The 27,767-nt window shown below is 42.7% G+C and overlaps 3 protein-coding genes across 4 annotated transcripts in view; 1 reads left to right on the top strand and 2 right to left on the bottom strand.

The window, feature by feature from the left end:
- Window positions 1–8,667, bottom strand: part of LOC133111069 (microtubule-associated protein 1B-like) — a 49,776-nt gene extending 41,109 nt beyond the window's left edge. Inside the window, exons 1-2 of the mRNA XM_061221229.1 lie at window positions 8,536–8,667; window positions 1,862–1,963 (exon numbers count right to left, since the gene is read on the bottom strand). Coding sequence (XP_061077213.1) covers window positions 1,862–1,963; window positions 8,536–8,605 — 172 coding nt within the window. The 5' untranslated portion in view covers window positions 8,606–8,667. The remainder of the gene's footprint in view (window positions 1–1,861; window positions 1,964–8,535) is intronic.
- Window positions 8,668–16,410: 7,743 nt separating this feature from the next.
- cdkn2aip (CDKN2A interacting protein) lies at window positions 16,411–21,537 on the top strand. 2 transcript variants are annotated; one of them, XM_061222080.1, is made up of 4 exons: window positions 16,411–16,541; window positions 18,202–18,451; window positions 18,668–18,789; window positions 19,566–21,537. In XM_061222080.1, the coding sequence occupies exons 2-4, from the start codon at window positions 18,204–18,206 to the stop codon at window positions 20,138–20,140; spliced, it is 945 nt and encodes a 314-aa protein (XP_061078064.1). In that variant the 5' UTR covers window positions 16,411–16,541; window positions 18,202–18,203; the 3' UTR covers window positions 20,141–21,537. The 2 variants fall into 2 exon arrangements, with proteins under 2 accessions (XP_061078064.1, XP_061078063.1); XM_061222079.1 differs by lacking the exon at window positions 16,411–16,541 and adding an exon at window positions 16,551–16,685.
- Window positions 21,538–24,639: 3,102 nt separating this feature from the next.
- LOC133111775 (cocaine- and amphetamine-regulated transcript protein-like) lies at window positions 24,640–26,075 on the bottom strand. The gene is made up of 3 exons (XM_061222361.1): window positions 25,796–26,075; window positions 25,377–25,460; window positions 24,640–24,962 (listed from the first exon to the last, which is right to left on the bottom strand). Exons 1-3 carry the CDS (start codon window positions 25,958–25,960, stop codon window positions 24,855–24,857), a joined length of 357 nt encoding a protein of 118 aa, XP_061078345.1. The 5' UTR covers window positions 25,961–26,075; the 3' UTR covers window positions 24,640–24,854.
- Between the last annotated feature and the right edge of the window lie 1,692 nt (window positions 26,076–27,767).

Genomic DNA, 27,767 nt, shown 5'->3' with positions numbered 1-27,767 from the left:
AGAAAGGGGAATATTTCTGTTTCCTTTACTAATGAAGAGGCATTCCATTATTATTTTAGGCATTTGTTCATTATTTTACTGAAGAGGCATTTGTTTATACTTTGATAATTCCTTCCTGCTTCCCTGTGTTTTATGCAGTTGGGAACTGGTTCTTAGGCTTCTTCCTGATCAGCTGACGTTTGGTCATCAGTACTGCCACAGTACCTAGGTGGACTCTAGAGGGTGCCAGTTCACACATTTTGTACCATACCCAGAGTAGTCCCCTGTTTGTTCCTCTTCTGAAGCCATAACTGTAGATTTAAGTTTTATTTAAGTGCATTATTTTCCCTTTCAGTTAAAGAATGAATCCTATACCAGCCTCATCATATTCAATTTCTCCTAAAGGAAGGAGTCTTGCATCAGCCCCAATGCATCCATTCCCCAGCAATATTCTCTCTTGGTAAATCAGTTTATTGGTGGGTTATACATGTCTTTATGGGAAAGTAAAAGCAAAGGTATTTACTCGAATACATGAGGTAATCCCAATGTGACAGTGTAGGTAGCACCAGATATACTGTGCTCATGTGCCAATCCCTGCAGACAATGGAGCTCTTATGTGTGCCATGTAACAGCTAAAGCTGGATATCTAAAGATACCTGCTGGGCAATAGGGCTGGTTTTAGGGACATCCCACAAGCCCCACCCATGTACACACATAGTGGCCCAATGCTCACCAAATTAATGCACTATGGATTTCTGATTATTCATCGCTGTCACATTGTGATTACGTCATCCTCTATTCTAGTAAATAATTTTGTTCAAAGAAAGATCCGAGATCACAGTGTTTTGGAATCGAAAAGGCTTACTCAGAATCAGGGTGCTGTCATACATATGGGTGCATGATGGGAGCATATAACCCCCCTCCCTTTTTTTGCCATACACAAAGCCTACCCAAATATCCAAAGGGTTCCTTTTGTATGAATGTCTAGATTATAATATTCCAATAGGTGACTGCTCTGCTCTGTCTCTTAATAAAATAAGTTGCATTAGGCTACCAGCAGGTTACTCCTTTTCATTGCTACAGTAGAGTAACAATAACATGTTGATCACTTGATGAATGTTTGTCAAGAAACCATGGGCTGACCAGCGACATATACTGACAAAAATACACACCAATAAAAGACTTAATAAATAGTAAACAATGGGGAAATTATTTGCAGGCAAATTGCAGGCTTATTAGGCTGGTATGAAGCTGTTCTGGCTCATCACTTAGAAGCCACATTTAAACAGCTGTTTAGTGTATGCACTTGAACTCAGAAATAATGTTTAGAAAAAAGTAGCCTACGTAAATGTTTTGGTAAATAGCCAAAACGTAAAAATTTTAAATTCGCAATTCGTAAAAATTTAAGAAGCAAATGCTCACATTTAATTACTGGAAGGATCCTGACTAGCAGTGACACAACAACAACTCACGCATATTATTGATGGTCAGAGAATGAAAACAATATGGCAGCCCTTTGCATTGTTGAAAGCACTCCTCTTTGAACAATGCAAAGTAAAAGTCAATTTTAAAGATAGAATATATTTTAACTGAATATAAACTGAAAATATTAAACAATGTGTTTTTCATGAATTATGCCTAAGTTAGTGTCTGTTTGGATATTCAGAGCCCCCCCATGGCTGGTCATAAGGGTGTGACACCCACAGTCACCCCACTAATTCTGCTTCTGCTCAGAACAGTAGACATTTTTGGAGAACAGAACTTTGATTATACCACGCAGAAATTCAAATAGGAAATTCTGCAGTCCTGAGTTGTCATGGGGCCTGTTGGTTCTTGTTTTAGCACCAGCCTGGATAGATTCCCAAACCCCAATGTGACTGACCTCTGACCTCTTCGGAAAAATGGGCAGAGTGGCGTGTCACAAAGAGCTGCAGCTCCTGGGGGAGGTCACAGGAACTGAGGCTGATGTCCCAGGAGCGAATACCTGTGCAGAACACAGAGTCACAGAGAGAGCAGGGTTACAGCGAGCACAGTCACAAGGTGGGCATAGTAAGAGCCCACAAGTTAGAGTAACACAGTTACAGAGAGCACAGGTTGCACAGGTTACCAGTCTAAAGCCAGAAATGGATCAGTATCTGAATATATTTCCAATCGTTTCGTGTAATATCATCAGCCAACCAGAAGTCTAAGATCTGCTGAAGCAAAACTTCACAGTACAGAGTCAACATTTTATAAAGAAAGAGAGCACTGGAATTGCAGTGTATGCAAAACACACGTCAGTATCACAGGTAAACAGGGTATTAGAGAAGTCAATGGTGGCTCAGCAAAGACAGGATCAAGAAGAAATTACATTCTTATAAAACTCAAATATAATAATTTGCACTAAATCAGTCACTCATAGATAATAATTTGCGCCGAGAGGGGTAACTTCATCAGCTAAATATCATGGTTATTTTAGCAGTATATTGTACTATTTAGTAGAATGCTTGTATATGTACATCCACATCTTCATGCAGAAAACTTGGCTGCACAGACTTACGATACAGGATTAACTTAGTTTGAAAATAAGAAGATAGTCTGAGAAACACATTCCATGTGTCCAGTCAGCAGTATGCAGTGCGGTGTTGCTGTGCAGTCTCATTTTAACACAGCCTCTATTACACAGCCTCCATTTTACTCTACATAACAGCCTTATTTATATCTCAATTATACTCCATTTTACAGACCCTTCACCACAGCTTCCATTATGAGGATTACAGCACTGACTCCATTATACAGCCTATAGAGAACAGCCTCAATTATGACAAGAGCAGACTCCATTTTGCATTCTACATAACAGCCTTATATACACAGTACCTTAGACTACATTTTACACTCTACATAACAGCCTTAAATATACAGTATCTAAGACTACATTTAACAGACTATACAGGACAGCCTCAATTATGACTCCATTTTACATATTTCACAGCACAATGTCTATTATGTCTACAGCAAAGACTCATTTTACAGACTGTACAGCACAGCTTCCATGATAAGAATCTTATATTGCCTCCATCGTACAGACTCTACAACACTGCCTTTATTTCAGACTATAGAAAGGGTCTTCTGGTGTTTAGCTTTTCCCAACAGGCCTTCCTCCTTCTCTGATGAAAGGATGAACTAATCTTTCTCGTGTCGTTTTGGGTAATACTCGCCTTTTCTTCTCTGACACTGTTATCCCCAAAATGCGTAATATTATTCAGCTCATTTTTGCGATGTGCTTTAATGAATTTCAAATGCAAAACACAGCTTCAGTCATCAGTTATGCTATTCTACTGAGGGAGCTCACACCCACTTTACACTGAATAAACATATTGACTGCCCATTGATGAATGTCTCTGATGGTATGCAATTATTTAGAATACAAAGAGGTGATATATACAGAAAGAGAGAGAGATACACTGTGATACACCAACCAAGTACAATACATTACATTGCAGCCATCCTTCATCCCCTCATCTCCTTGTGATCCAGAAAGGGCTGCCATGACGGAGAATGTTTCCCTTTTTCAATAAACATGATCAATCTTTGTGCTGAGAAGGATGGAAGGAATGAAGAGATGACATTTTGTAAATGAAGATAATCTAAATTAAACCGGTTTATAAGCAATAATTAATGAGTAAAACCACTCGCATTTAACATAGAACTGTTGCTTTACGATTTTCATTCATTCATTATCCAAACCCGCTTATCCTGAACAGACACGGGGAGAACATGCAAACTCCACACAGAGAGGCCCCGGCCGACGGGGATTCGAACCCAGGACCTCCTTGCTGTGAGGCGGCAGTGCTAGCCACAGCACCATCCGCGCCGCCTGCTTTATGATTTGTCGGGTCAAAATATAAGAGGAGCGCATGTTTCAAAATCAACCCTGGACAATCTTGCCTCAAAACTAAACTAAAGTGAATGAGTATATGTGCATTCCTATGAAAGCCTTCGTGCTTTTTGGCTTTCCCGTTTCCTTTGCTGGTTCCATTTCTTTGTTTCTTTGTTGAGAGGAAAACAAGGAAGGGTGGGGAGACGGTAGAAACCGGAGATTCTGGTGCCATGTTACAGTTTATCAATATTCATGGAGGGCTGTCTCCGAGGATAGAATATCCACATCCTTTGAATATGGATAAGTTGAATCAAATCTCAATGCTGAATTGCAGAGAAACAGAACTTTTCAATGTTTAGAAAGTGTGGCTGTAGTCTATACACTGGTTGTGTCCTAATATGGAGTCAGCTGCATTAGAAAGTAGCATTTGAAGGCAGAATTTCCACAATTTCAAAATTTCCTCATAGACATATCCCAAACCGAAGTCAGGGGGCAACCTGTAGCCTAGTAAGGTACATGACCTGCAAGGTCGGTGGTTCAATCCCTGATGTAGCCACAATAAGATCTGCTCAGCTGTTGGGCCCTTGAGCAAGGCCCTTAACCCCACATTGCTCCAGGGGGGGATTGTCCCCTACTTCGTCTAATCAACTGTAAGTCGCTTTGGATAAAAGCATCAGCCAAATAATGTAATCTAATGTAATCAGAAAATGCATCCTAAGGTGCCTTGACACAACAGTGAGCACAAGATGCATCTCTCCAAACCATCTGAATTGCCCATTATTGTTATTCAGGGGGGAACAGAGGAACCAAAAGCAGACCGGGGTGAAGAAAAAATGGCGGATTTAATTGCAACAGCAGGGGCAGACAGAACGGAGTCAAAAAACAGGCCAGGGTCAAAAACCAGGGGGTCAGTCCAACAAGGCAGAGGTAAAAATATCCACAACATGCAAAGAAGAGTCCAGGGAAGCAGGCAGAGGTCAAAACAGGAAATCCAGATATACAAAGGCAATGACTCAGGAACAAGGGCAAGGAAACAAGGAGGCTAGAACTGGGGGAATGAATAGAGGGCTTGGGACACAGGACAAGACGAACTAGCAGCATGCAACTGAAAAGGACAGGTATAAATACACAGGGGAATGAGACAAACTAGGTGGCGTATGGGAGTGAGGGCGGTCTAACAAATAAACTTCAGGTGAGACAAATGAAAGGGTAATAGGACAATAACGAGGGGGAAACGAAAACGCGGACTGGATTCACAAAGACACACATGTAATACAAACGGCTCCGGACTAGGGAGTAGACAATTTGCAGAGAATCAGGAGATGCAGAGATACGGAGAGACAGGTGTGAATACTTCGCTGAAACTAAGCAAGTAATCAGTGATAGAATAGGGAGGCGGAGTTACAGAACAGAATTGAAACTGGAGATGCGTTAGTAAGTTAAGTGATTTAAATTACAAATACCCAAAACTAGTGAATGTTAGTTTGTTAGTTTGACAAACATATTAGTGTGTTGGTATAATTAGTACTGTACAACTTCTATGTTAGTTGGGATTAGTATATTAGTGCTATGTACAAACATGAAATGGAGAGAAAGCAGGAAGTAAGGAATGCAAGATTGGAAGGAAGGTTGAACCCCGGAACTACTGTAAATACCCGAATAGTGGGGCACGCAAACAGGGGAGTGACTGGGCTAGTAAACATTCAGACTCAGACATCACAGGGGAAGACGAGTGCAAAGACTAATGAATATAAACAGAACCAGACATGAATATGTAAAATAGTAAATAACAAGAATAATGATAATAAACAATGATGAACTAACACAGGACAGAACACAGGAACATAACAATTATACATGTCTTCATTAGGACTCTAAATGATCAGCTAGTTTACTACCTCACTGTGACCTGCTCAACCCATCTTGTTGTTTCTGGTGATAGATGCCTCATTACATTTGTTGCCATCCATTCTACCCTTACTTTACACCAGGCTGGCCAGTGGAGGACGGGCTCCCCTCCTGTAAGATGTATTCCCTTTGGGGAGTTTCATCTCACCATTTGCTTGCTTTTGGGGGTTCAGGTCTGGTTTCTGCCCAATTTCCCTTCTCTTTCTCTGTAAAGCATCTTCAATGCATTTCACTGAAATAAGCGCTACACAAAATTGAACTGAACTGAATTCAATCTTTCAGACTTTGTCAATACAGTGAGATATACTGTACAGTGCAACACCTTCAATCAGGACAATTGTGAGTGACTTTCTGGTATCGTTTACTTGCCTCTTATCCTAGGGTCACTACTGCGAGATGACTGCCTGACCCCTCTACTGTGACTCGAACAGTAGAACAGTGCTACTGTATGCCACCCAATCTGATGAAATTATGGCAGCAAATAAAATCCTAGAAAGTATTCAAATGAAACAGTTATACACAGCAATTGCAGTGGTAGGTTTTTTATATTTCAGTCTCAGTCAAGCCTTTGGAAGGTTCTGGAAGAATCATCTTTATGTGCGTACAGCTATATAGATCTTAACACACACTGCTGACAATTCAACAATGAATATTTACTTGTTTACAATGTATTGTTTATATTCTCATTGATGTCACTGGATATTTGCTGCTGCAAGTCAAGTTCCCTGCAGAAGGATATAAAAGTGGTACCCCACCCATTACCTCTCTCACTAAAAAACACAGCCTATTGCATTCTCATTCCTGCCCATCACCAGTCACGACTGCTCACTTTCACTCAAGTTTAACCAATAGCACTTCAGACTGGTCGGTCTCACCCCTAGAGCTGCTGTGTCTCTCATACTCTCTAACAGGTCAGTATCCCCCTGCTTTCATTCAAGATGTTTTTTCATAAGCCATAATAAAAACATGTTTACATGGTGCAGTTTCCTGTCTTACTGGTTCTCAGTTTAGCTCTTTATATAACCATCCAAATGCACAAGCCAAGAAAACATTACAATCCCAGCACCAAGCAAAAGACATACCCTGACTTGATAAAATACATTTAAGGTGAGAATCAGAAAACTGCATAGCATAGCATAACAACATTTCATTTTGCTTTCTTAATTTCTGGTGCAATTCCTTTTAACTTTCCCTTTTCAGTTTCCAAGAATTGTAATTTCCAAGGGTGTGGCAGGGAGTATGTGTTTCATACTCCCTGCCACACCCAGCATCTCTGACAGCAGTCAATGAAAATATTGGCCAAAACAGTGCTCAGCCAAGAAATGGCTGGTTGCAGCTGATATTGAAGTAAATATTTCCACATTACCAACAGAAATGTGGTTGGGAATCACTGAAACTTAAGGCCACTGTATCAATCGCTATGCTGTGTTCATGAACCCCCTCTGAGTCATTATGTCAGCTAACAAGAACTATTCTCACAATGTTACAAGAATGTTTTGCCAGTGTTATAACATGCTAGTACATGGCAGCAACATATTGTTAGTTGGAATCCCAATACAGACCTCACCTTCAGGTCAGATCAGATTGATACGAATGCTGTCCTGCTTCAAAGTTGACCATCTTGTATGTTGGTTTATAGCCATTAACAATGCATCACATGCAGAATGTCCTGGAAATGGCCTCTTAACTCTCCAGTGTTTGTTACAATAAAATTAAATCTTATAGAGAGATAATTTGGCCTACTGGACCTTTTAAAACTTGCACATGAAACAATAAGTCGAGACTTTAATAAGCCAGCAACATTTTAAATGCAGATGTTTACCAAAATACACCATAGGCATATGTATTATTCAAAACTCTTCTGGTAGTGAGCACAGTTTATTTGAATGTACAGTCTATTTTGTCGATTATGCGTCTGTTTTGCCTTGTCTGAAACACAGGGAAATATTCTGTTTGAGACTGCACCAGCAAAATTCTAAATGAGCCTGCATCCGTTCGCGAAACGTCTTTCTTGTCCAGAAAACTCTGCAGTTCTGACTAGAGCTGCAGTGTTTTCTTACAGCAGCAAAACCGAATAGAACGTCGTTCTGACACAAATCCAATTAAAGTTTTTTCTTTCTTTTAACGTTATCACCTGTAATTTTTACGGTAAAATAACTAGCTTATGCTATAACAAACGTCAAATTTCGACGTCAAATTGTCGCAGTGTTTGTGATGTTTGTTGCTCAAAGAGCGCAGGCGCCGCAGTCTGAGTTGCCTGTTTTCACCGATTCCTCCTTCAATTGAGACCTAAAGTTTTCTAATACACTGCCTTTTAACAATATAACAACCGTTTGGATGATGTTAATGCAAGTTTAATCGCTATATGAACAATAATCAACGGAACGGATCATTTTCTTGGTATGTTGCCCAGATTAAACGTTGCTACAGTAGGCTATTTTACGCAGTTCTGCAGAGTAAAATGCTTCTAGAATATGTCCAATGATTCAAGGTGCGTCATATATTATTTCATAGATTTATTTATTTTCATTTCTGCTTATTCTGAACATTCGTTTGAGCGAGGAGAAGTAGAGGACAACACATGCAAAATGTGCCCATTTGTTTGCATTTTAGAGAAAAGGCCTCTTCCGGTTCTTTTTATAAAGACATGAATTCTTTCGCTCTCTCATTGGAAAGGTTTTTGGTTTTAGAATTTGTTCAAACTTTAATACGTGTATTGTACATAACTGAGAAATCACACTGTAAGAAAATAAAAACTATCTGCAAAACTCCAGTGATTTCACACTCACCCTGTTCAATGTGGTCTCTGGCAGACTGCAGCTGGTGTTCTGTCGCGATCTCCCCGATCACAATAAGCATGTAATATCGCTCGTGACAGAACGGTGGACCTCGTCGACGGTGCTGTCCGCGGTGCTGAACTCGTTCCCCGAGCTCGTCTGATACCAGTCCCGCGCTGCTATCTTCCTCTTCCAGCACCGCAAGCGGAGCTTTGCCTAGGATCTCCATGGCAACACCACCATGAGCTGACGCTGGGCCCACTTCTATCTCCATGACAACTACTGCCACGAGCACTGTGCGGGTGTAAAGACTGGGGGAGGGCCAGTGGGAGTGGTACGTAGCTCACGTACGGAGCCATTTACCCATATGATTGGTTCGAATTCTGTGGTTATTTAATGTCATGGTTAACCAATGAGTGCGTCAGATATGAGGTTCTGAGACCTAAGGGTTGAGGCGTTCAAATACATTCTTCATTCATTGTTAATTTCTTATGGTGAGAGATGAAATAACATCAGCAAATGTGCCTGCAGTACTAACAGTCATAGGGAGGCAACTCCTCTTCTGAACCACAGAAATATAGTGGTTGCATACAACAATATAATAACTATAACAACAGTAGATGGAACAATATTATAATATTGAAATGGTGTATAGTGGGTTTTTTGTTTTGTTAGCAAAAGAAGCTCACAGCCCAAACTGCCACCTTAATAAGACGGATGTGCTGATACAGAGGGCAATGCATGTGTGCTGATAGAGGGCAGTGCATGTGCTGGGATGTGCTGATACAGAGGGCAGTGCATGTGTGCTGGGATGTGCTGATACAGAGGGCAGTGCATGTGTGCTGGGATGTGCTGATACAGAGGGCAGTGCATGTGCTGGGATGTGCTGATACAGAGGGCAGTGCATGTGCTGGGATGTGCTGATACAGAGGGCAGTGCATGTGTGCTGGGATGTGCTGATACAGAGGGCAGTGCATGTGCTGGGATGTGCTGATACAGAGGGCAGTGCATGTGTGCTGGGATGTGCTGATACAGAGGGTAGTGCATGAGTGTTGATACAGAGGGTAGTGCATGTGTGTTGGGATGTGCTGATAGAGGGCAGTGCATGTGTGCTGGGATGTGTTGATACAGAGGGTAGCGCATGTGCTGGGATGTGCTGATACAGAGGGTAGTGCATGTGTGTTGATACAGAGGGTAGTGCATGTGTGTTGGGATGTGCTGATAGAGGGCAGTGTATGTGTGCTGGGATGTGCTGATACAGAGAGTAGTGCATGTGTGCTGGGATGTGCTGATAGAGGGCAGTGCATGTGTGCTGGGATGTGCTGATAGAGGATAGTGCATGTGTGCTGGGATGTGCTGATACAGAGGGTAGTGCATGTGTGCTGGGATGTGCTGATAGCGGGCAGTGCATGTGTGCTGGGATGTGCTGATACAGAGAGTAGTGCATGTGTGCTGGGATGTGCTGATAGAGGGCAGTGCATGTGTGCTGGGATGTGCTGATAGAGGATAGTGCATGTGTGCTGGGATGTGTTGATACAGAGGGAAGTGTGTGTGTGCTGGGATGTGTTGATACAGAGAGAAGAGTGTGTGTGCTGGTATGTGCTGATAGAGGGCAGTGCGTATGCTGGGATGTGTTGATACAGAGGATAGTGTGTGTGTGCTGGGATGTGCTGATAGAGGGTAGTGCATGTGTGCTGGGATGTGCTGATAGAGGGTAGTGCATGTGTGCTGGGATGTGTTGATACAGAGGGTAGTGCATGTGTGCTGGGATGTGTTGATACAGAGGGAAGTGTGTGTGTGCTGGGATGTGTTGATACAGAGGGTAGTGCGTGTGTGCTGGGATGTGCTGATAGAGGGTAGTGCATGTGTGCTGGGATGTGCTGATAGAGGATAGTGCATGTGTGCTGGGATGTGCTGATAGAGGGCAGTGTGTGTGCTGGGATGTGTTGATACAGAGGGAAGTGTGTGTGTGCTGGGATGTGCTGATAGAGGGTAGTGCATGTGTGCTGGGATGTGCTGATAGAGGATAGTGCATGTGTGCTGGGATGTGCTGATAGAGGGCAGTGCATGTGTGCTGGGATATGCTGATAGAGGGTAGTGCATGTGTGCTGGGATGTGCTGATAGAGGATAGTGCATGTGTGCTGGGATGTGCTGATAGAGGGCAGTGTGTGTGCTGGGATGTGTTGATACAGAGGGCAGTGTGTGTGTGCTGGGATATGCTGATAGAGGACAGTGCATGTCTGCTGGGATGTGCTGGTAGAGGGCAGTACATGTGTGCTGGGATGTGCTGATAGAGGGCAGTGCATGTGTGCTGGGATATGCTGATAGAGGGCAGTACATGTGTGCTGGGATGTGCTGATAGAGGGCAGTGCATGTGTGCTGGGATGTGCTGATAGAGGGCAGTGCATGTGTGCTGGGATGTGCTGATAGAGGACAGTGCATGTCTGCTGGGATGTGCTGATAGAGGGCAGTGCATGTGTGCTGGGATGTGCTGATAGAGGGCAGTGCATGTGTGCTGGGATGTGCTGATAGAGGATAGTGCATGTGTGCTGGGATGTGTTGATACAGAGGGAAGTGTGTGTGTGCTGGGATGTGTTGATACAGAGAGAAGAGTGTGTGTGCTGGTATGTGCTGATAGAGGGTAGTGCATGTGTGCTGGGATGTGCTGATAGAGGGCAGTGCGTATGCTGGGATGTGTTGATACAGAGGATAGTGTGTGTGTGCTGGGATGTGCTGATAGAGGGTAGTGCATGTGTGCTGGGATGTGCTGATAGAGGGTAGTGCATGTGTGCTGGGATGTGTTGATACAGAGGGTAGTGCATGTGTGCTGGGATGTGTTGATACAGAGGGAAGTGTGTGTGTGCTGGGATGTGTTGATACAGAGGGTAGTGCGTGTGTGCTGGGATGTGCTGATAGAGGGTAGTGCATGTGTGCTGGGATGTGCTGATAGAGGATAGTGCATGTGTGCTGGGATGTGCTGATAGAGGGCAGTGTGTGTGCTGGGATGTGTTGATACAGAGGGAAGTGTGTGTGCTGGGATGTGTTGATACAGAGAGAAGAGTGTGTGTGCTGGTATGTGCTGATAGAGGGTAGTGCATGTGTGCTGGGATGTGCTGATAGAGGGCAGTGTGTATGCTGGGATGTGTTGATACAGAGGATAGTGTGTGTGTGCTGGGATGTGCTGATAGAGGGTAGTGCATGTGTGCTGGGATGTGCTGATAGAGGGTAGTGCATGTGTGCTGGGATGTGTTGATACAGAGGGTAGTGCATGTGTGCTGGGATGTGTTGATACAGAGGGAAGTGTGTGTGTGCTGGGATGTGTTGATACAGAGGGTAGTGCGTGTGTGCTGGGATGTGCTGATAGAGGGTAGTGCATGTGTGCTGGGATGTGCTGATAGAGGATAGTGCATGTGTGCTGGGATGTGCTGATAGAGGGCAGTGTGTGTGCTGGGATGTGTTGATACAGAGGGAAGTGTGTGTGTGCTGGGATGTGCTGATAGAGGGTAGTGCATGTGTGCTGGGATGTGCTGATAGAGGATAGTGCATGTGTGCTGGGATGTGCTGATAGAGGGCAGTGTGTGTGCTGGGATGTGTTGATACAGAAGGAAGTGTGTGTGTGCTGGGATGTGCTGATACAGAGGGTAGTGTGTGTGTGCTGGGATGTGCTGATAGAGGGCAGTGCATGTGTGCTGGGATGTGCTGATACAGAGAGTAGTGCATGAGTGTTGATACAGAGGGTAGTGTGTGTGTGCTGGGATGTGCTGATAGAGGGCAGTGCATGTCTGCTGGGATGTGCTGATAGAGGGCAGTGCATGTGTGCTGGGATGTGCTGATAGAGGGCAGTGCATGTCTGCTGGGATGTGCTGATAGAGGGCAGTGCATGTGTGCTGGGATGTGCTGATAGAGGGTAGTGCATGTGTGCTGGGATGTGTTGATACAGAGGGTAGTGCATGTGTGCTGGGATGTGTTGATACAGAGGGAAGTGTGTGTGTGCTGGGATGTGTTGATACAGAGGGAAGTGTGTGTGTGCTGGTATGTGCTGATAGAGGGCAGTGCGTGTGCTGGGATGTGTTGATACAGAGGGTAGTGTGTGTGTGCTGGGATGTGCTGATAGAGGGTAGTGCATGTGTGCTGGGATGTGCTGATAGAGGGTAGTGCATGTGTGCTGGGATGTGCTGATAGAGGGTAGTGCATGTGTGCTGGGATGTGTTGATACAGAGGGTAGTGCATGTGTGCTGGGATGTGTTGATACAGAGGGTAGTGCGTGTGTGCTGGGATGTGCTGATAGAGGGCAGTGTGTGTGTGCTGGGATGTGCTGATAGAGGGCAGTGTGTGTGCTACCTCCTCTGTGCCTGTGATGAGCAGTGACGCCACCGCCCACAGCAGATCACCCATCACTGCAGAAAAGTTCCGCAGCCCTGCTGGCACCGGCTTGGCACCTGCAGACCCACAGTGTGACATCACAAAGACCTTGAAAAAGAGCTACCGACACTGCAAGCATAAACAGCACTGCCAGGCACACTCCATGCCCGCTGCTGACAGAGCTCCTGATCTCTGCCCGCCCCAGTGTGCCCGGGCATGGTGCCTGCTCACACCCAGTGCACCAGCTCTTACACTGCTCACCGTTTCTGTCGTCTCCTGTGTTGCTTTGTCTCTGTCAGTGTCTGATTAAATATTTTGCTGGGATGCTAAAATATATTTTGTTTGTAACCCAGTGCATCACAATGAGCCTGACATATCTGGATGTGGAGGCTCAGTTCAGTTGGAAAAAAGTGGAATTATGGAGTAATACAAATTATCATTAAGGAATATGGGCCAAATTCCTTCCTGCAGTATGGGAAGAATGCAAAGCCAATGCTGGTCTTAAATATGTAATGTATCGGTGAATTTCCTTCTAGTTCAGCTTTTCCTTAAATTCACCTTAAAGCTGCAGGTCACACATGAATTCCTTCAGGGTTTCTGTTATAGCTATAAGCCCAAAGATGACAGACAGGCACTGTGAAAGGTAGGAGCGTAGGATGCACTGTGCATGCCTGTGGGAAAAGGAAGCTGTAATAAGAGACGGGTGATTATTATTGTCTTTCTGAGCACAAATACACACACTCCTGTACTCCTTCTCTCTCCCTGCACTGCAGCAATCAGCATGCTGTGGGCTGCCTTCCAAAAGAGAGAAAGAGAGACAGGGGGGTGCTCAGGGAGGAGTGAAACATGAGTAAATTTTAATATAAACATACGAAGATGATGAATGTGACCAGCCATAAATGTGAGATTGATGTACTGTAAACATGACATAATATTTTGTATGTATAGTTGCATGAAGAAAACACAGTATGTATCACATGTATGATATCTTTCTGTAGATTTTAATGAATGGTTAATATTTATTTGCATTAATTACAGATTAAAATAATAAACTTTGAACATGTCAGTTTACACATTCCTGAGGAGGAATTTTAGCCCACTCTTCTTTTTCAGAGAAATTGGGAGGTTTTTGAGCATGAACTGTTCGTTTCACATTCTGCCACAGCATTTGTATTGGGTTCATGTCAGGACTTTGCCCAGGCGTCTAATAACCTTTTTCATTAAAAAAATGAAATAGTAATTTAGAAAATGTGTTTTGTGTTTACACAGGTTCCCTTTGTCTAATTTTAAATTCAGCCAAAAGATCTGAAACCATTTAGTGTGACAAATATGTAATAATAGAAGAAATCAGGAAGGGGGCAAATACTTTTTCACAGGACGGTATTTGTGCAAGTATGCATGTGTATGTGGTTTCTAATTTTTGTAAGATTATGGCTCAGAAGGCATCCTCACTAAGAATGTCAGTGTGTAGATAGATGAAGCACCTATTGCAAAGAGCAATGACACAGAGTCCACAGTGAAACACAGTGCCAGACACTAGAAGGCCTTTTAACATGACCAATCTGGTTCCAAGGACATATTTAAGAGAACATTTTGTTTGTAATTATTTGTGCTGGTACCTGCCTTGGCCAGGTCTCTCTTGAAAAATAGATTTTTAATCTCAATGGAACATTCCTGGTCAAATAAAGGTTAATAAAATAATAATAAAATAAATAATTCAGAAAAATAATTTTTATTTTCACTACTGGTTCTATTTTAACCTAAGCTGCCCCTGCTCCACTGACAAGTATGTTGTGTGCAAATTCATTATCAGCCCTCAAGGAATACTCTGGTATATTCAGTGTTTTACTTCAAACAGCCAGTGTAGAACGACTGTTTCCAAGGTTACACTTGCTGTCAAGGCCGTGATTAGGCAGCCTCTCTTGGTTACTATGCAAAACATTTAAATTTAGAACATTCACATTGTTCACATTTAAACTGCTGAATCATTCCTGCTCTGCAACAGGAGGTTACTGCCAAATTGTATTATTTACTATTCACTTCCTTCCGTCTGTCAATAAAGTGCTAAATGCCAATGACCTGTAACCTACTGAGAAATATTCAAATGTAATTGATATAGAAAGGTTCAATGTACAGTATGTACACATGGAACAAGGCCTGGTTTTGGAAAGCTCTTCTAAAGCAGAGTTCCCCTGTAATAGAGAAATCTAATCAAAGTCTGAGGCCCCTGAGCTGAGTATTCCAATGGTTGAAGTTGGAGAGTTTTCAGCACAAATAAGTGTGTAACAAGTACAGGTACATGCAGATGGGTGCAGTCCCAAACTGTTTCAGCAGTTCATTACTCCACATCGCATTCTAAGAGCTATTTTTTCAGTGATGCTGCAAAACCCTCCAAGGCTGTTCTAAGGGGCTAGAGCACCCTCTGCTGTTTTTCTAAGGAAAACCACAACACCAGAACCAGATTTTTTTTCATATCCATACAAACCACTGAACTTCAAATTCTTTGGCAGCAAGTGGCTTTCAAAAATGGAGCCTTCGTCAGCAGTGACAGGCTGAGGGCATCGTTAATGACAGAGGAGGTTGCAGTGCACTTATATTCAGCCCATTTAACCTTGCTCCTGGGAGAAAGAATTTCTGCAGAACTCTATAATTCCTCTAATGATTTCTGGTTGCCTGAAAAGTTCCAAAACAGTTTTGACCTTGGCTATTCTGTGGGAGGTGTATATATAGAGCTCCCTTGGTGCTGTGTATCTTTAGAAAGCTGTAAGTAGGTGGTGGAGTGTCTTGCCTGTGCTGTCAGAAAGGGGCTGCTCACTGTGTGGCTGTCTGACCTACTTCAGATTGGAGGTATTCTGCAAGGCCACTGTTCTGGGTCACATTCAATCACCAATGAAGGTGAGGAAGGGGATCCATATTAATCCTGCCATTTTAAATACTTATTGCATTCATAAGTATTTGGATTTCCCAAGACAGGGCTGATGTGGTGATGTTGAACAAGGAACAAGGAGCTGAAAATGTATAGCATTGTAAATGTAATGAATTATAGCAGACTCTGATAAAACATTATTGCCACCCAGTGAGAACGCAGAGTATAGGTTCCTTTCAGAGCTAATCTACAGTAGGTGGTTGAAATTATTGCACCGCCGCCGCCCCCGAGTGGTGGAATTAAGAATAGCCATTAAGACTGTAGATAGCAATGATACCAATACTTGACGAATGTGGAACGCTGTACTTATTTTGTAGGCTGCGGATAAGATGCTTTCCTAGAACATCATCAGGATACCATCTTAAAGGTAACGGGCCTCACGAATGATTGGATTAAATTGCTGGAAACAAAACATTTGGGGAAATCGAATAGTTCACTGTGCAACAGATTACGTTTCTTGACCAAAGCGCGTTGTACTTTGGTAATTGTAGTATTATTCTGAGATTGCCTTGAAAACCTTGAGATAAGCGCATGCGCAAAGACGCTGATGCCATAGAAACAATATTACTTCCTGTTTTTTTTTGGCCTGGAATAATTACATGAATAGATGACACAATATTTATTTTCAGAAAGGAAACCGAAATCTTTGGTATGCATGTGTGCATTCATGTAGGGTGCCATTGTGGACAGAGCTTCGAATTTGTCGCGTTTATTTTTCTGCAGTCTATGGTATGCTACTCACAGAACGGTCTTTGGGGTTACTCCAGTCTATGGTTTAAAAGGACACGCGAATTGATGTTGCGGGAGTTGTAGTTTCAAAAGAAATTTACCATTCCGCCGGTCATGTTGTACTGTGGCTAGGAACGATTCGAGGTTAGTTTTTGTTTGTTGGTTTCAAGACTGCTAATATGGAATTCGTAACACTAACTGTTAGCTCGATTTAGAAACTTTATATTAGGAAGCTCATAACCTGTTTAAATCCCACCTTTTGTTACAATGGAGCTTTGGACGAACGAAGTTACATAGCTAACGTTAGCTTGCTAGCGTGACATTATGTCGTCCGGAAACTGACTAACGTTAGCTCGACTACATTAGATAACATAACAAGCTTGGAATCGTTCAGTACTTGGCTAGTTGGGCTAGCTAGTTAGCTAACAAAACTACAGACACGTTGAAGTCCGTCAGCAAATTATTACACTAACACGAAGTCTGTAATTTAACTAGAAAGTAGACTAATTTAATTTCACATGTAAAAAAAACAAAAAAAAAACGCCACAATCCCCAACGCTGCACGTCTAATGTAGGCTAGTTAGCTAAACAGTCGTGGCGTGTGTATTTCATTAATGTTATCTAACGTTATATTGCTGGCTGGCAAACCTGTGAACTTTAAACTTTTTTTTATACGTTATCGTAGTTTATGCCTCGGGTAATACCCATCAGCTTGTTAGAAACACTATAAACGAGCTATTATAACGTTACGATATTAACGTTTATGCAGCTATCTAGCTAGTCAAACAAGTAATGTTAGATGGTAGGTTAGCTAGCTAGAGAAAACATGAATGATCTATGTCACGTGTTTGGCTTCTGCGGACGTAGCAGTTATATAGGTAGCTAGCCTAGCTAACTTGCGAAGTTGGTTAAACGTAGCCCTTCGTTAAAGTGCCACTAACCCAAAGTTTACAAGGCTACCTGTTTATTTAGTAACTTTAAGCACCTACACAGTAGAACATCCTAATGCATTTACTCTGCCCTGCTTGTTGGGTACTGCTAGCATAAGTGTCAGTGTCTACCAGACTTTGCGTTGACGCGTTGTCTATATTGCTGTTGTCGTGATTTGCCACACACGCAGGAAGTATTGTGCCGTTCATTATTCAGGCTTGGCTATCATTTTACAGAATGGCCTGCGTTTCATTATTTTCCTGAACGACGTAAAAAGCGAATACGCAATGCCAAAGAAATGACTGTGCCTCTAGCTTTGCTGTAGTGTTGACAAACTAGCTCCGTAACTGTTTAAAACATATAATGAAAAATAAGATTAAACCTGAGCTGCCAAATCCTGTTAAAGGATATCTACCGTCCTGTTGGTTTTCAATTCAGCCTGAATTTGGCATGCCTGATTCTACTGATTAACAGCTCATAATCGTTGAATGAGGTGTGCTTTGTACAGGACGGTAGATCACCAGGAGCAGGGCAGCCCTGACTTAAACTATTTGGGCTCAAATTTATTTTGTGGAACTGCTAGTAAAAAGCTAGTGTGAGTATTGTTGGTGATATTATGGTACATGTTTATTTAAAATAAATAATAAAGAAATATCCATCCAACCCGAGTGCGTCTATGTGGGTATACTCTGATTGGGAACACTGTGCAAATGTATGCCATGTTTTGTAGAGATGGCAGAGGGGGACAAAGGGGAGGATGTTGTCTCGGAGTTCCTGCGTCAGAACCCGCACCTTGCGCAGTGGGTGGAGTCGCTAAGGGGTCACTGTGAGACCAATAAACAGTGGGATGCCAGACGAGAGTTCATCCTGCGCAATATGGAGGCCTTCCCCACCATACACCCAGACCAGCCGAGCTCCAGTCTGGACAGACTGCTGTCTCTCTCCATGGTCTGGGCTAACCACGTCTTTCTGGGCTGCCGGTGAGTGCTGATGTCTGTTTATCAATCCTAACTGGATAGGGATCAATGGTTGCACAATCATCTGTGTTAATTTCACCTGTGGATGTTAAGGCCAGGCCTGTGATTGTTGCTGGTTTGAAATGCATTTGTACCTGAGCTTCTCCAAGTAAAATAATCTTACATTACTGACCTTATAAGTACTGTCTGTCTGACTAGTCTGTGTGTGTTTGCATGCAGATATCCCCAGTCTGTAATGGAGAAGGTTATGGAGATGGCAGAAGGGGTGGTTGTTCACGAGGCTCCTGTCCGAAAAACGAGGGATGAGATCATGGGTAAAGGAAAGAGGAGTGTCTCATCAGGTGTGTTCGTTTTGAAGGATTACTTTCTATATTACTTATTTTAGAAAGTTGAATCAATTCCAGTAATTTAAATGTTGGTTATCCTGGATGTTATAACTATATTTTGTGGAAGATGAAACCTGTCGCTCATTATCTGCTCCTCTTCCTTGTTCCATTGTGAACTTCCTGTCAAACAAAAAGAATAGGTTAGCCCGAGAGTGGGTTTGTATCCTCCGTTCCTTCACGCTGCTTGTCAAAATAGCTATAGATTATATAAATTAGATCTGCAATTATGATGTATTGTCCATGGGAGTTCATGTAAACCACGGCAAGTTCCCTTTAAATTGCGGTTTTGCTGAAGTTGAGGGCACTTCTGTGGGAAATTGGGAGCAGATGGCCAGATAATGACTGTGTGTGACTCATAGATAAACCGTGGAGTGACATGTATTACCTTAATAATGAGCCGCTGGCTGCTTTTCTTTGCGACCTCTTTCTGCTGGCCCTCTGCTGCAGAAGTGAATCATCCCCAGCCCCAGGGGTGGCTGGCCTGCACTGTGGTAATGGTGGGAGAATGTGATGAAGGCACTGTGGTAATGGTGGAAGAATGTGAAGGCCCTGTGGTAATGGTGGGAGAGTGTGAAGGCCCTGTGGTAATGGTTGGAGAGTGTGATGAACACACGGTGGTAATAGTGGGAGAGTGTGAAGGCCCTGTGGTAATGGTTGGAGAGTATGATGAACACACTGTGGTAATGGTGGGAGAGTGTGATGAAGGCATTGTTGTGTGATGTCATTGGCAGACCGGGAGGCTGACGGCTCTCAGAAGAGGCTGAAGGCGGGAGGCAGCGAGGTAGACTGCCGCGGTGGGGGAAGGGCCTGGGGACGCAAACCGGGGCCCCCTCCCCAGGCCGCCTCCGAGCACCAGCCCTTCTTCAACCGGCTGTACAAGACCGTGGCCTGGAAGCTGGTGTCCGCCGGCGGCTTCGGCCCCAACCTGGACCACTTCGAGATCCTGCGGGCCTGCGCGGAGGGGGCCAAGGCCAGCCTGAGCTGCACGTTCGTGCCCCTGCGGGACATCCCCGACCTGCCGGCCAGCCGCAGCCAGAGGGACGGCCAGGTGTGCGAGCTGCGCTGCCTCACCGTGTACCTGGGCACGGGCTACGGCCGGGACGAGGACGCCGCCCGAGCCATGGCCTCCAAAGAGGCCCTCAAGGTCTTCCAGGGCCGCAAGGTGACCGTGCGCCTCTGCCGCCGGCGCTTCCAGGGGCAGGACGTGGAGGACCTGGTTCTCCTGGACGAGCAGTCCCGGTGTTCTGGCCTCCCCCCCGCACTCAGCTACCCCTTCCAGCCAGAGCCCTCCACGTCTGTGTCCTAGCCCAGCCCTGCAATACCCCGATACAGCCTGTAGAGGACTTACCTCATTTTGCGAGGCAGAGATCAGGCATAGCTACAGGCAGCCAAGAGAGTGCTATTGGCTGCTGAAAACAATGACTGACTCCTATTGGCTGCTCAATACAGTGATTTAACTGTATCCCGAGAAATGGTGATGGTTTGCATTCAGGGATTTTCTGGCACAAAGAGTAGTTGGCTATTACTAGATTGTATTAAAATTCAGCTTGAAAGGATGAAAATGAGCTGTTTGGGGAAGAGCTTTCCTCTACAGTAACCTCAGCAGGTATTCATGCAGCTGACCAAATATTTGAAGGACCGATAGTTCATTAATTTCCGCTGTACTCGGCTGGGCAGGTGAGATAAAGCAGTTTGTCACATCTGTATGATTGCTCTGCATTACTCTGAACATTCTCATTTGTAAGTGTGTTGCGTATTTCTTCTGACCAGTACAGTTTGAATGATGTAGTCCATAAGTACATATACACCATGATAAATCCTGAAAACTTTGCTAAGACAGTTGTATGATATTGGTTATGAAAGCAGGGGTCTATGGTTATTGTTAAATGGAGTGTGTGGGCATTAGTGTGAAAGCTGGAGGGATCAGATCTTAACACAAAAGGGCAACAAGTCAGTACATACAACAATAGGCACTTGCCACAACTTTCACAATGCATTTATAGAATGTTACAAAATGTTTTTTTTGTTCCTTATGATGTCTATGAAGTTGGTGTGGAATAAGGTTTGTATAAGAAATTATAAAAGTATTTTTCAAAGGGAGATACTAATCTCAAGGGGAAAGTACTGACAGATCTCTCTAGACTGTCTTCCTAATGTTAGAAAGCGCACTCTGATAACATTGTTCGCTGCTGTGCTATACGCCGTGTTCTGTTTTCCGATTATAATTTTTCACACTTAATTTAATACCCCTGCTTTGTGGTGTTGTATACATAAAATGGGTTCAATTATGTTTTGATTTGGTTTGAAGCTAAAATGAGGGGAAAGATGGTGTAGTTCAGAGAAATGTAAGAAGCGCACGTATTGAGGTGTATGCAAGAGGCTTAACCCTTACCACTGTGCATAGGTTGCTCCTTTACCCTATGCCCGTGCGTGTGTGTTTGTGCATTGCTCCTCTGTGCAATCCCTGTGCTCTGCGTTTTCCACACTTCAGGTGCTCAGCGGTTTTTTTGCAGGTAGTGTCATTGCTCAGAGCAGGGCTCAAGCAGAGAGTCACATTGGCTGTAAACCTGCTGTAGATTTCCCCCCTGCTCTGTATCCCATGTTCAATCTGCCGCTGTGTGTTAAACCATATCGCTGCACAGTACTGTACACTGCACATATTTCTCCTGTTTCTATATTTTGTAAATAAACTGTTTAAAAGATGGTTGTGCTCTTTTGTCTTCACCATGTAGAGGGTACAGGCTGATAATTATAATGCAATTTGAGTTTGGGTCCATTTGCATTGGGATTGGTGCCTGATAACTGCCTTCTCTACGTTGGAATATGCGGTCTGTCTAAAAACTGCAAAATAATCGTTGTTAGCTGGATTATGTGAATGGAAACATTGAAGATAAACTGAACCCTGCTTTCTTTACAGTTGTCAGGAAATCTTGCTGAAAAGCAAAGGCCCAATTGGGCGACAGGAATTTCACACTTTCAGCAAGACTCATTCCTCACGTTCAAATTACATTTGAGTCACTTTGCTTTACATTGGGGTGACATTAAATTGGTTTGAGGTCTGGTGACTGAGGACCATATCATGTGATTCACCATGTTCATACTCTTCAAACCATTCAGTACCCCCTGGTGCGCTGTGGATGGGGGCATTGTCGTCCTGGAAGAGACCACACCCATCAGGAGCGTTTTTAATCATAGGATAAAGGCGATCACTCAGAATAACTTCGTATTGATTTGCAGTGACCCTTCCCTCTATCATCAAATCACTGTCCTCAAGGGCGGGGGACTGCGGGTTTTCCACCCTCCCTTTACCTGGGAGTCAGCTGTTAAGACTGTCTGGCCAATCAGTAGAACTAATTATTTAACTAATTACCTGGGAGAAAAGAGAACCAGGGCCTGATTTGGAGGCCCAGATATGATGATGACTGCTCTAAGGGGAGAAGTGGACCCAAACATGCCAGCTTCATTGTAGGGGTCAAGCTTCTACATTTAGTCATCTGTTCCTATAGAAACATGAAGCAGTTCAGCAGTCTTTGTGACTGAACCTCCTGTTGTCCATGCCCCAATAATGAACCTTTCAAAGTCACTTTTCATATTGTCATCTCAATGCAAATTTGAGAAACTGGCCCTGCTCAGCATTTTACAGCATGTAACAGCACGATAGGATATTAACTGTATAATTATATCATGCAGTACAACTGTATTGAAGCATCTGCATTCGATATGGTTCTCCACTCATTCAGGTTTTTCCTATAATTTGTCACCCGTCTGTATGTGGGTGATTGGTGGTTTAAGCAATCCGTTAAACCACCAGTGGTCGCAAAGACATGGGTGACTGGCTTCACTGGCTTGATTGACAGTTGAACAGCCATGAGCGTGTGTCTTTGTAGTTGCTTAGTGTCAGGGTGTGTAACTGGGCAAAGGCCAGTTGATGATGTGGACAATTTGTGCTTTTCATGTCACAGGCTATTTGTCGCTCCAAACTGCAGCAGAATGCATCGTAATTGCTCAGAGAGATTGAGCTGTCGGCCACTTGCGAGGGGACATTGATGAATTACAATGATACGACAAAATTGAATGGGGTGGGTGGGGGATGATTCTCCTCACATAAAACTAAATTGCATGTTGCTAAAACCAACAAGCAAATTGCAGTGAGTTGGCAAAGGGCGCATTTGAGAAGGATACCGAATCAGATGAGCCTTTTGATAGGATGAGCATGTGCACATAGAGCTCACGGGAAAAATGGCTAGGAGGGAGGGAGGCGCCTTGGTACTCACGCTTTGATTCCTCAGCTGACGTCAGTTGACGTGTACCATTTCGTTGATTCGCTTTTTGTGAAAGAAATCATGAATTTTGCATGAACTTTATATCGAAGGATCAACAGCCTAGCCCCCACACTTCCGAAATACACCCATTTCTGTTTTCTCGCCCAAACAGAGCAGATAGAAAAAGTAATAAAAATGACAGTACAGTCCTCTAAGAACAACTGTGTTGAGATTCTGGGGTATTGTTAATTTCCTATGTTTAACTCTCCAGACAGTCTGTTAAATTGATATATTTATCTGAATAATTTATAACAAGTGCGTGTTTTTACTGATAAGGACTAAGGTCATATCAAATCAGATCTTGATAAGAAATAGAAAATGAGCTATCTTGTCTCTCACGTAACCTATGTCAAATATTTTGTTTTTCCCATCTTTTATTAGAGTGCTATGGTTTATGCTAGGGCTTATGATTACTTTATTCCATTTCAGTATTGGCTTCGTATTTGTCAACTAGGCGCATGTTTAGTAGAGCTCAGTAGAGAACATTATTTATTTATTATTGTGCTTGTTTAGGTGATTTCCCATGTTGAAGGGTGAAGACTCGCGCGAGTGTCTGGATATTTCCCAAGTGTTCATCTGATGATTCTGCCAAAACTTTCTGTTTTGAAACAAATGCGGCACCGGCCTGCTTTCAGACCAACGACCTTTCATCTCTTCAGTAAGAATATGTTTTATGTCTGACTGCTGTCACTAAACATAAAAACAGGTTATACGTACAGTATAGCTTGGCACAATATCCTACACCAGAGTGACGCCAATTTATAAATTGCATCCATGTGAAAAAATATTGGTTTCCTGTTAACTCATACAGTGGTTTGTGAAAAGGCATGTGATTATGCTACTTACCTTAAATTATATTCCACATATTGCACTTGACAATCAGTCAAAGCGCAGATGACTGCAGAGTGGAATAGCAGATTATACAATAGTAACCGAATTATCTTTTTTCAGTGGTACGGTTTCATGTCATCTGGTTTCATGACAATAGTCTAATTGGTGCATAAACAAATGCTGTTACACCATTGTGGAATGCGTTTTGTCTTTGTAAAATCAATACCTAGTAGGCTAAGTGATTGTCTCATCTGCTGCGATACGCAATATTTCTTAAAATTGGTTGGATTACGCTTTGCAAGGGCTACGAAACAACAAGTTGTTTTTTAGTAATCAGAACTGATTCGATAGTCCCAAATTGATTCTGTTTCCAGATACAGTGTGGTGGGCTATACCTGACAGAGCTATGTCCCATTTTTTTCTTGTTATGATTTCCCATATTGTCTGAAGAGGCGGGTAGCCTAACTTAGAAACACGTAAAGGTTAAAAGGTGAGGTTTATTCAGATTTTCAGTTTATTCATCACTGTTCACCTTCTCACTCCCTTCAAGCAAATTCTTGTAAACATTTTGATAACCCCTTTGCAAGTGCACCTTGTGGTAAAACCCAGAGCTTGCTTTATTCTGTCAATTTGTTGACCACACAGACGGCTGTACAAAACAGTAACACATTTTAATTCAGTAACACAGTGAAATATGTCACAAACCATCAGACGGTGGAACAGATCTTCAGTTAGCCTATTCTAGGCTTTATAAATCCGCCACGCACGTTTATTTATTGTCTGTTGTTACATAAAAATACAATACTCATAGCCCAACGTCTATCTTTCATTAAACTAGAACTTTGAATACATCCAATTTAACATTATCTACAGGCACTTCAAAAGGAAGAAGTTGCAAACCGCCCCGCGTGGACAGTCACACATCTTGCCGATTCGCGCTCCCTTTCTCACAGCACATTGCTCTCCCACATAGCACTGCAAACAAAGAGAAGTAAAAAAAAAGTGTAATTTCAACAAAATACAAGCGCATCGTCAGACATAACTTCAGAAATGGGCCAACTTCATTGTTTTACTTGTTGTCTTCCATAGCTTGGACGAGAAAGACGCGAATTGATTTGAGGAAACCAAATGTTTAACCCCGTACAGTCAACGCGGTCGTGTGCCTCGATCCCTTTTTATACGTTTTCCGTGAACGGTAAGCAACTAACACATAGGCAACGCGATGAAAATAGCTCTCGATTGTTGCTGACTAGTAACTGAAAGATTCAACGAAACAGCAACACAAAATACTATGAGAATAACAAAAGGCTACACATTGATAACATGCCCAATTGGACAGTTTCGAAGTGGAAACCGTATTCATTTATAATTAGCCTATCATGGGTTTACCGTGGGAACTTGGCCGAATTTCTTTTCCCAAGATGGAATTCGTTTTTGTTGAAGTTTGTCTAGAACTTCTTGCAGAGCCCCGAGCTGTTGAAAAGATAAATGAAGAGGAAGAGGAAAAGGCTATACAGAAAATAATAATTCATCATCATAATTAACATTAGTTAATTACCCCTTGTCTCGGGAACTAATGACGAGATTAACTGAATCAAGATTAACTAACAAGATTTTGTAATATAAGACGTCACGTCTTTCTTGGTGATAGTGTATTACAAGTTTGAGTGTTATGGTGAATTTGGTGATTATTAAACTTTTATTAGCTAGTGTGACTTGACGTTTTACTACGCTACATAAGAGTATAGTGGTCCTGTAGTGTGTATTTACCCAAAGCTGAAAGGAGCCTAGATGTCTAGAATACTTACAAGCTGTTTTTCGTTGGTGAGGTTCGGATCTGTGCGGTAGAAATCAGTTAAAGCTCTTGTTTCAAATTCTAAATCCATGTCCGAGTCATTCGTTTCAGCGCCAACAAGTACGGACAGCAACACGGCGCAGACTACTGCTCTTGTCCACAGTCCGGAGCTCTCCATGGTTCTGAGCGCTGATGTCTCTACACAAAGGTGGAGTTCTCTTTCCTTTGCCAGGGATGCGGTTTAAATACCAAAATATGCTGCCCTGTCAGGTTTCATCTGGTCCACACTCATCCTTTTCATACTGAATTCCCTGCCCCTCCTAAACCACAGATTTTTTTTTTTTTTTTTCAAACGCAAGAAACAGTGCGTGGGTGACTCATAGCACAAACACGTTCATTAGTTGGTCTCTAAAGTAAATATGTTTCAAATACGACTGTCAATAAGACATATTATTACATATAAATATAAAGTATAGGCCTATGGAATTAATTTAGAAATGTCATGTATACTGTGATTTATAATTAAAATAGTCAACAGAACAAGTCGTCTGGCAAACTGCGCTGACTATGTTTGAAGTTAATTGAGTGACGGTTTAAATTCTATTATAAACACAATTCCAATGTGGCAATGCATATTTGCAACATGTCTATTGTTTATTTAGCGCAGTGCATTTCAATGTGGTGTCTTATTTTTATTGCAATGTTTTATAGACGTCTGCCAATGAAAATCTCCGGCAGATTTCCTTTAGAATAAGGTGGTATTGAAAGGGTCTTATTGTGGTATTCACCACATGGTCCAACATTTGAATGTTGATATTTCACTTTATGATGCACTCACTATGAAAAACAGTGTGAACAACTTAGTTTCACAAAAGGATTATTAGGTTTATGACTAGCTCCATCAAAGCTCTGTTGTCTATGACTGAAATTAAAATACAGGCTAAGTACACTTTTCCAATAGTAAGAAAGCTGCAAAGGTTAGCTATCTCAACAAGTCTTGAACTTTGTAAAATCACGTGGCTTACTGCTGAATGCTAAAGGTTTCTTTGGGAATGAACAGTAAAGCACTGGTCATTAGCTGAAATATTCAGGGGCAGATTTGGATTATCTCTTTCTTTTAGCCTGCTCTGAGAGAAAAACCTTGTCCCGAAGTATGGAATGATGTATGCGCCTGAGTTGTGGTATTGCTAAATATAGAAATGTAATAGCTTTGCCAGGATGATTACAATAGAGATTCGATTTATTTATATTAAGGGTTAATATAAATAATACTATAATAAAAATATAAATTTATATTAACTCCCACAATCCTAGCCAATTATATTAACAAGTTTAATAGAGGGCAAAACACACACACACACACACACACACACACAGGTTTACTCCATGAATTACAAGAAGAAAAACTATGACTCCAGGACAATTATGTGAACGAAAACTTGAAATTGAATTGCTGTCACCCACTAAATCTGGCAGCTTAACATCTCAGCTATAAAGGAATACAAGCAGTAGTTCCCTCTGTCATCTGTGGATGCTTGTTTGTCTTTGTGCCCCCACCCATTTCCCAGCAGGAATGCTCCCTGTATGTCTCTGTTTGCAGCTTCAGTGTGGCAGGAGGCAATTTATTGAGGCTACACTGGCTGCTCTCAATTATTCAATAGAACGCAGGTCCCTCAGGGATGCTGGTGTTGTGTCACAAGTTGAGAGATGTGTAATATACCATTCAGGAGACCCAAGCGCAGACCAGGGGATATTCAGAAATCGTTGTTTATTAACAGTCTGATATCAAAAGCCAGTAATCCAGGATAAACAATGCCAAAATCGAGATGCCAAAGAATAGTAAGTAAACAGGTCAAAAATCCAGATGATCAGAAAGGTGAAGTACAAAAGGGCAGGGCAAGAGCGTAGTCAAAAGAATAGCAAGAAGAAGAAGAAGCAAAAGGGCGTCTCAGGAATCTCTAGTATTACAGGCTTACAAATAATCG

This window comes from Conger conger, chromosome 15 (assembly GCF_963514075.1).
Source record: "Conger conger chromosome 15, fConCon1.1, whole genome shotgun sequence".
Classification (NCBI taxonomy): Eukaryota; Metazoa; Chordata; class Actinopteri; order Anguilliformes; family Congridae; genus Conger; species Conger conger.
The sequence above is the reverse complement of the archived record's forward strand: the minus strand, read 5'-3'. Positions and strand labels throughout refer to the sequence as shown.

What these genes read in the sequence shown, in the direction of transcription:
- cdkn2aip (XM_061222080.1), top strand. Translation starts at nt 18,204, where the DNA reads ATGGCAGAGGGGGACAAAGGGGAGGATGTTGTCTCGGAGTTCCTGCGT. An exon ending in CACGTCTTTCTGGGCTGCCG is followed by an intron (nt 18,452 to 18,667) that starts GTGAGTGCTGAT and finishes GTTTGCATGCAG; the next exon opens with ATATCCCCAGTCTGTAATGG. An exon ending in AAAGAGGAGTGTCTCATCAG is followed by an intron (nt 18,790 to 19,565) that starts GTGTGTTCGTTT and finishes TGTCATTGGCAG; the next exon opens with ACCGGGAGGCTGACGGCTCT.
- LOC133111775 (XM_061222361.1), bottom strand. Translation starts at nt 25,960, where the DNA reads ATGGAGAGCTCCGGACTGTGGACAAGAGCAGTAGTCTGCGCCGTGTTG. An exon ending in TCACCAACGAAAAACAGCTT is followed by an intron (nt 25,461 to 25,795) that starts GTAAGTATTCTA and finishes TCTTTTCAACAG; the next exon opens with CTCGGGGCTCTGCAAGAAGT. An exon ending in AATTCGGCCAAGTTCCCACG is followed by an intron (nt 24,963 to 25,376) that starts GTAAACCCATGA and finishes CTTTGTTTGCAG; the next exon opens with TGCTATGTGGGAGAGCAATG.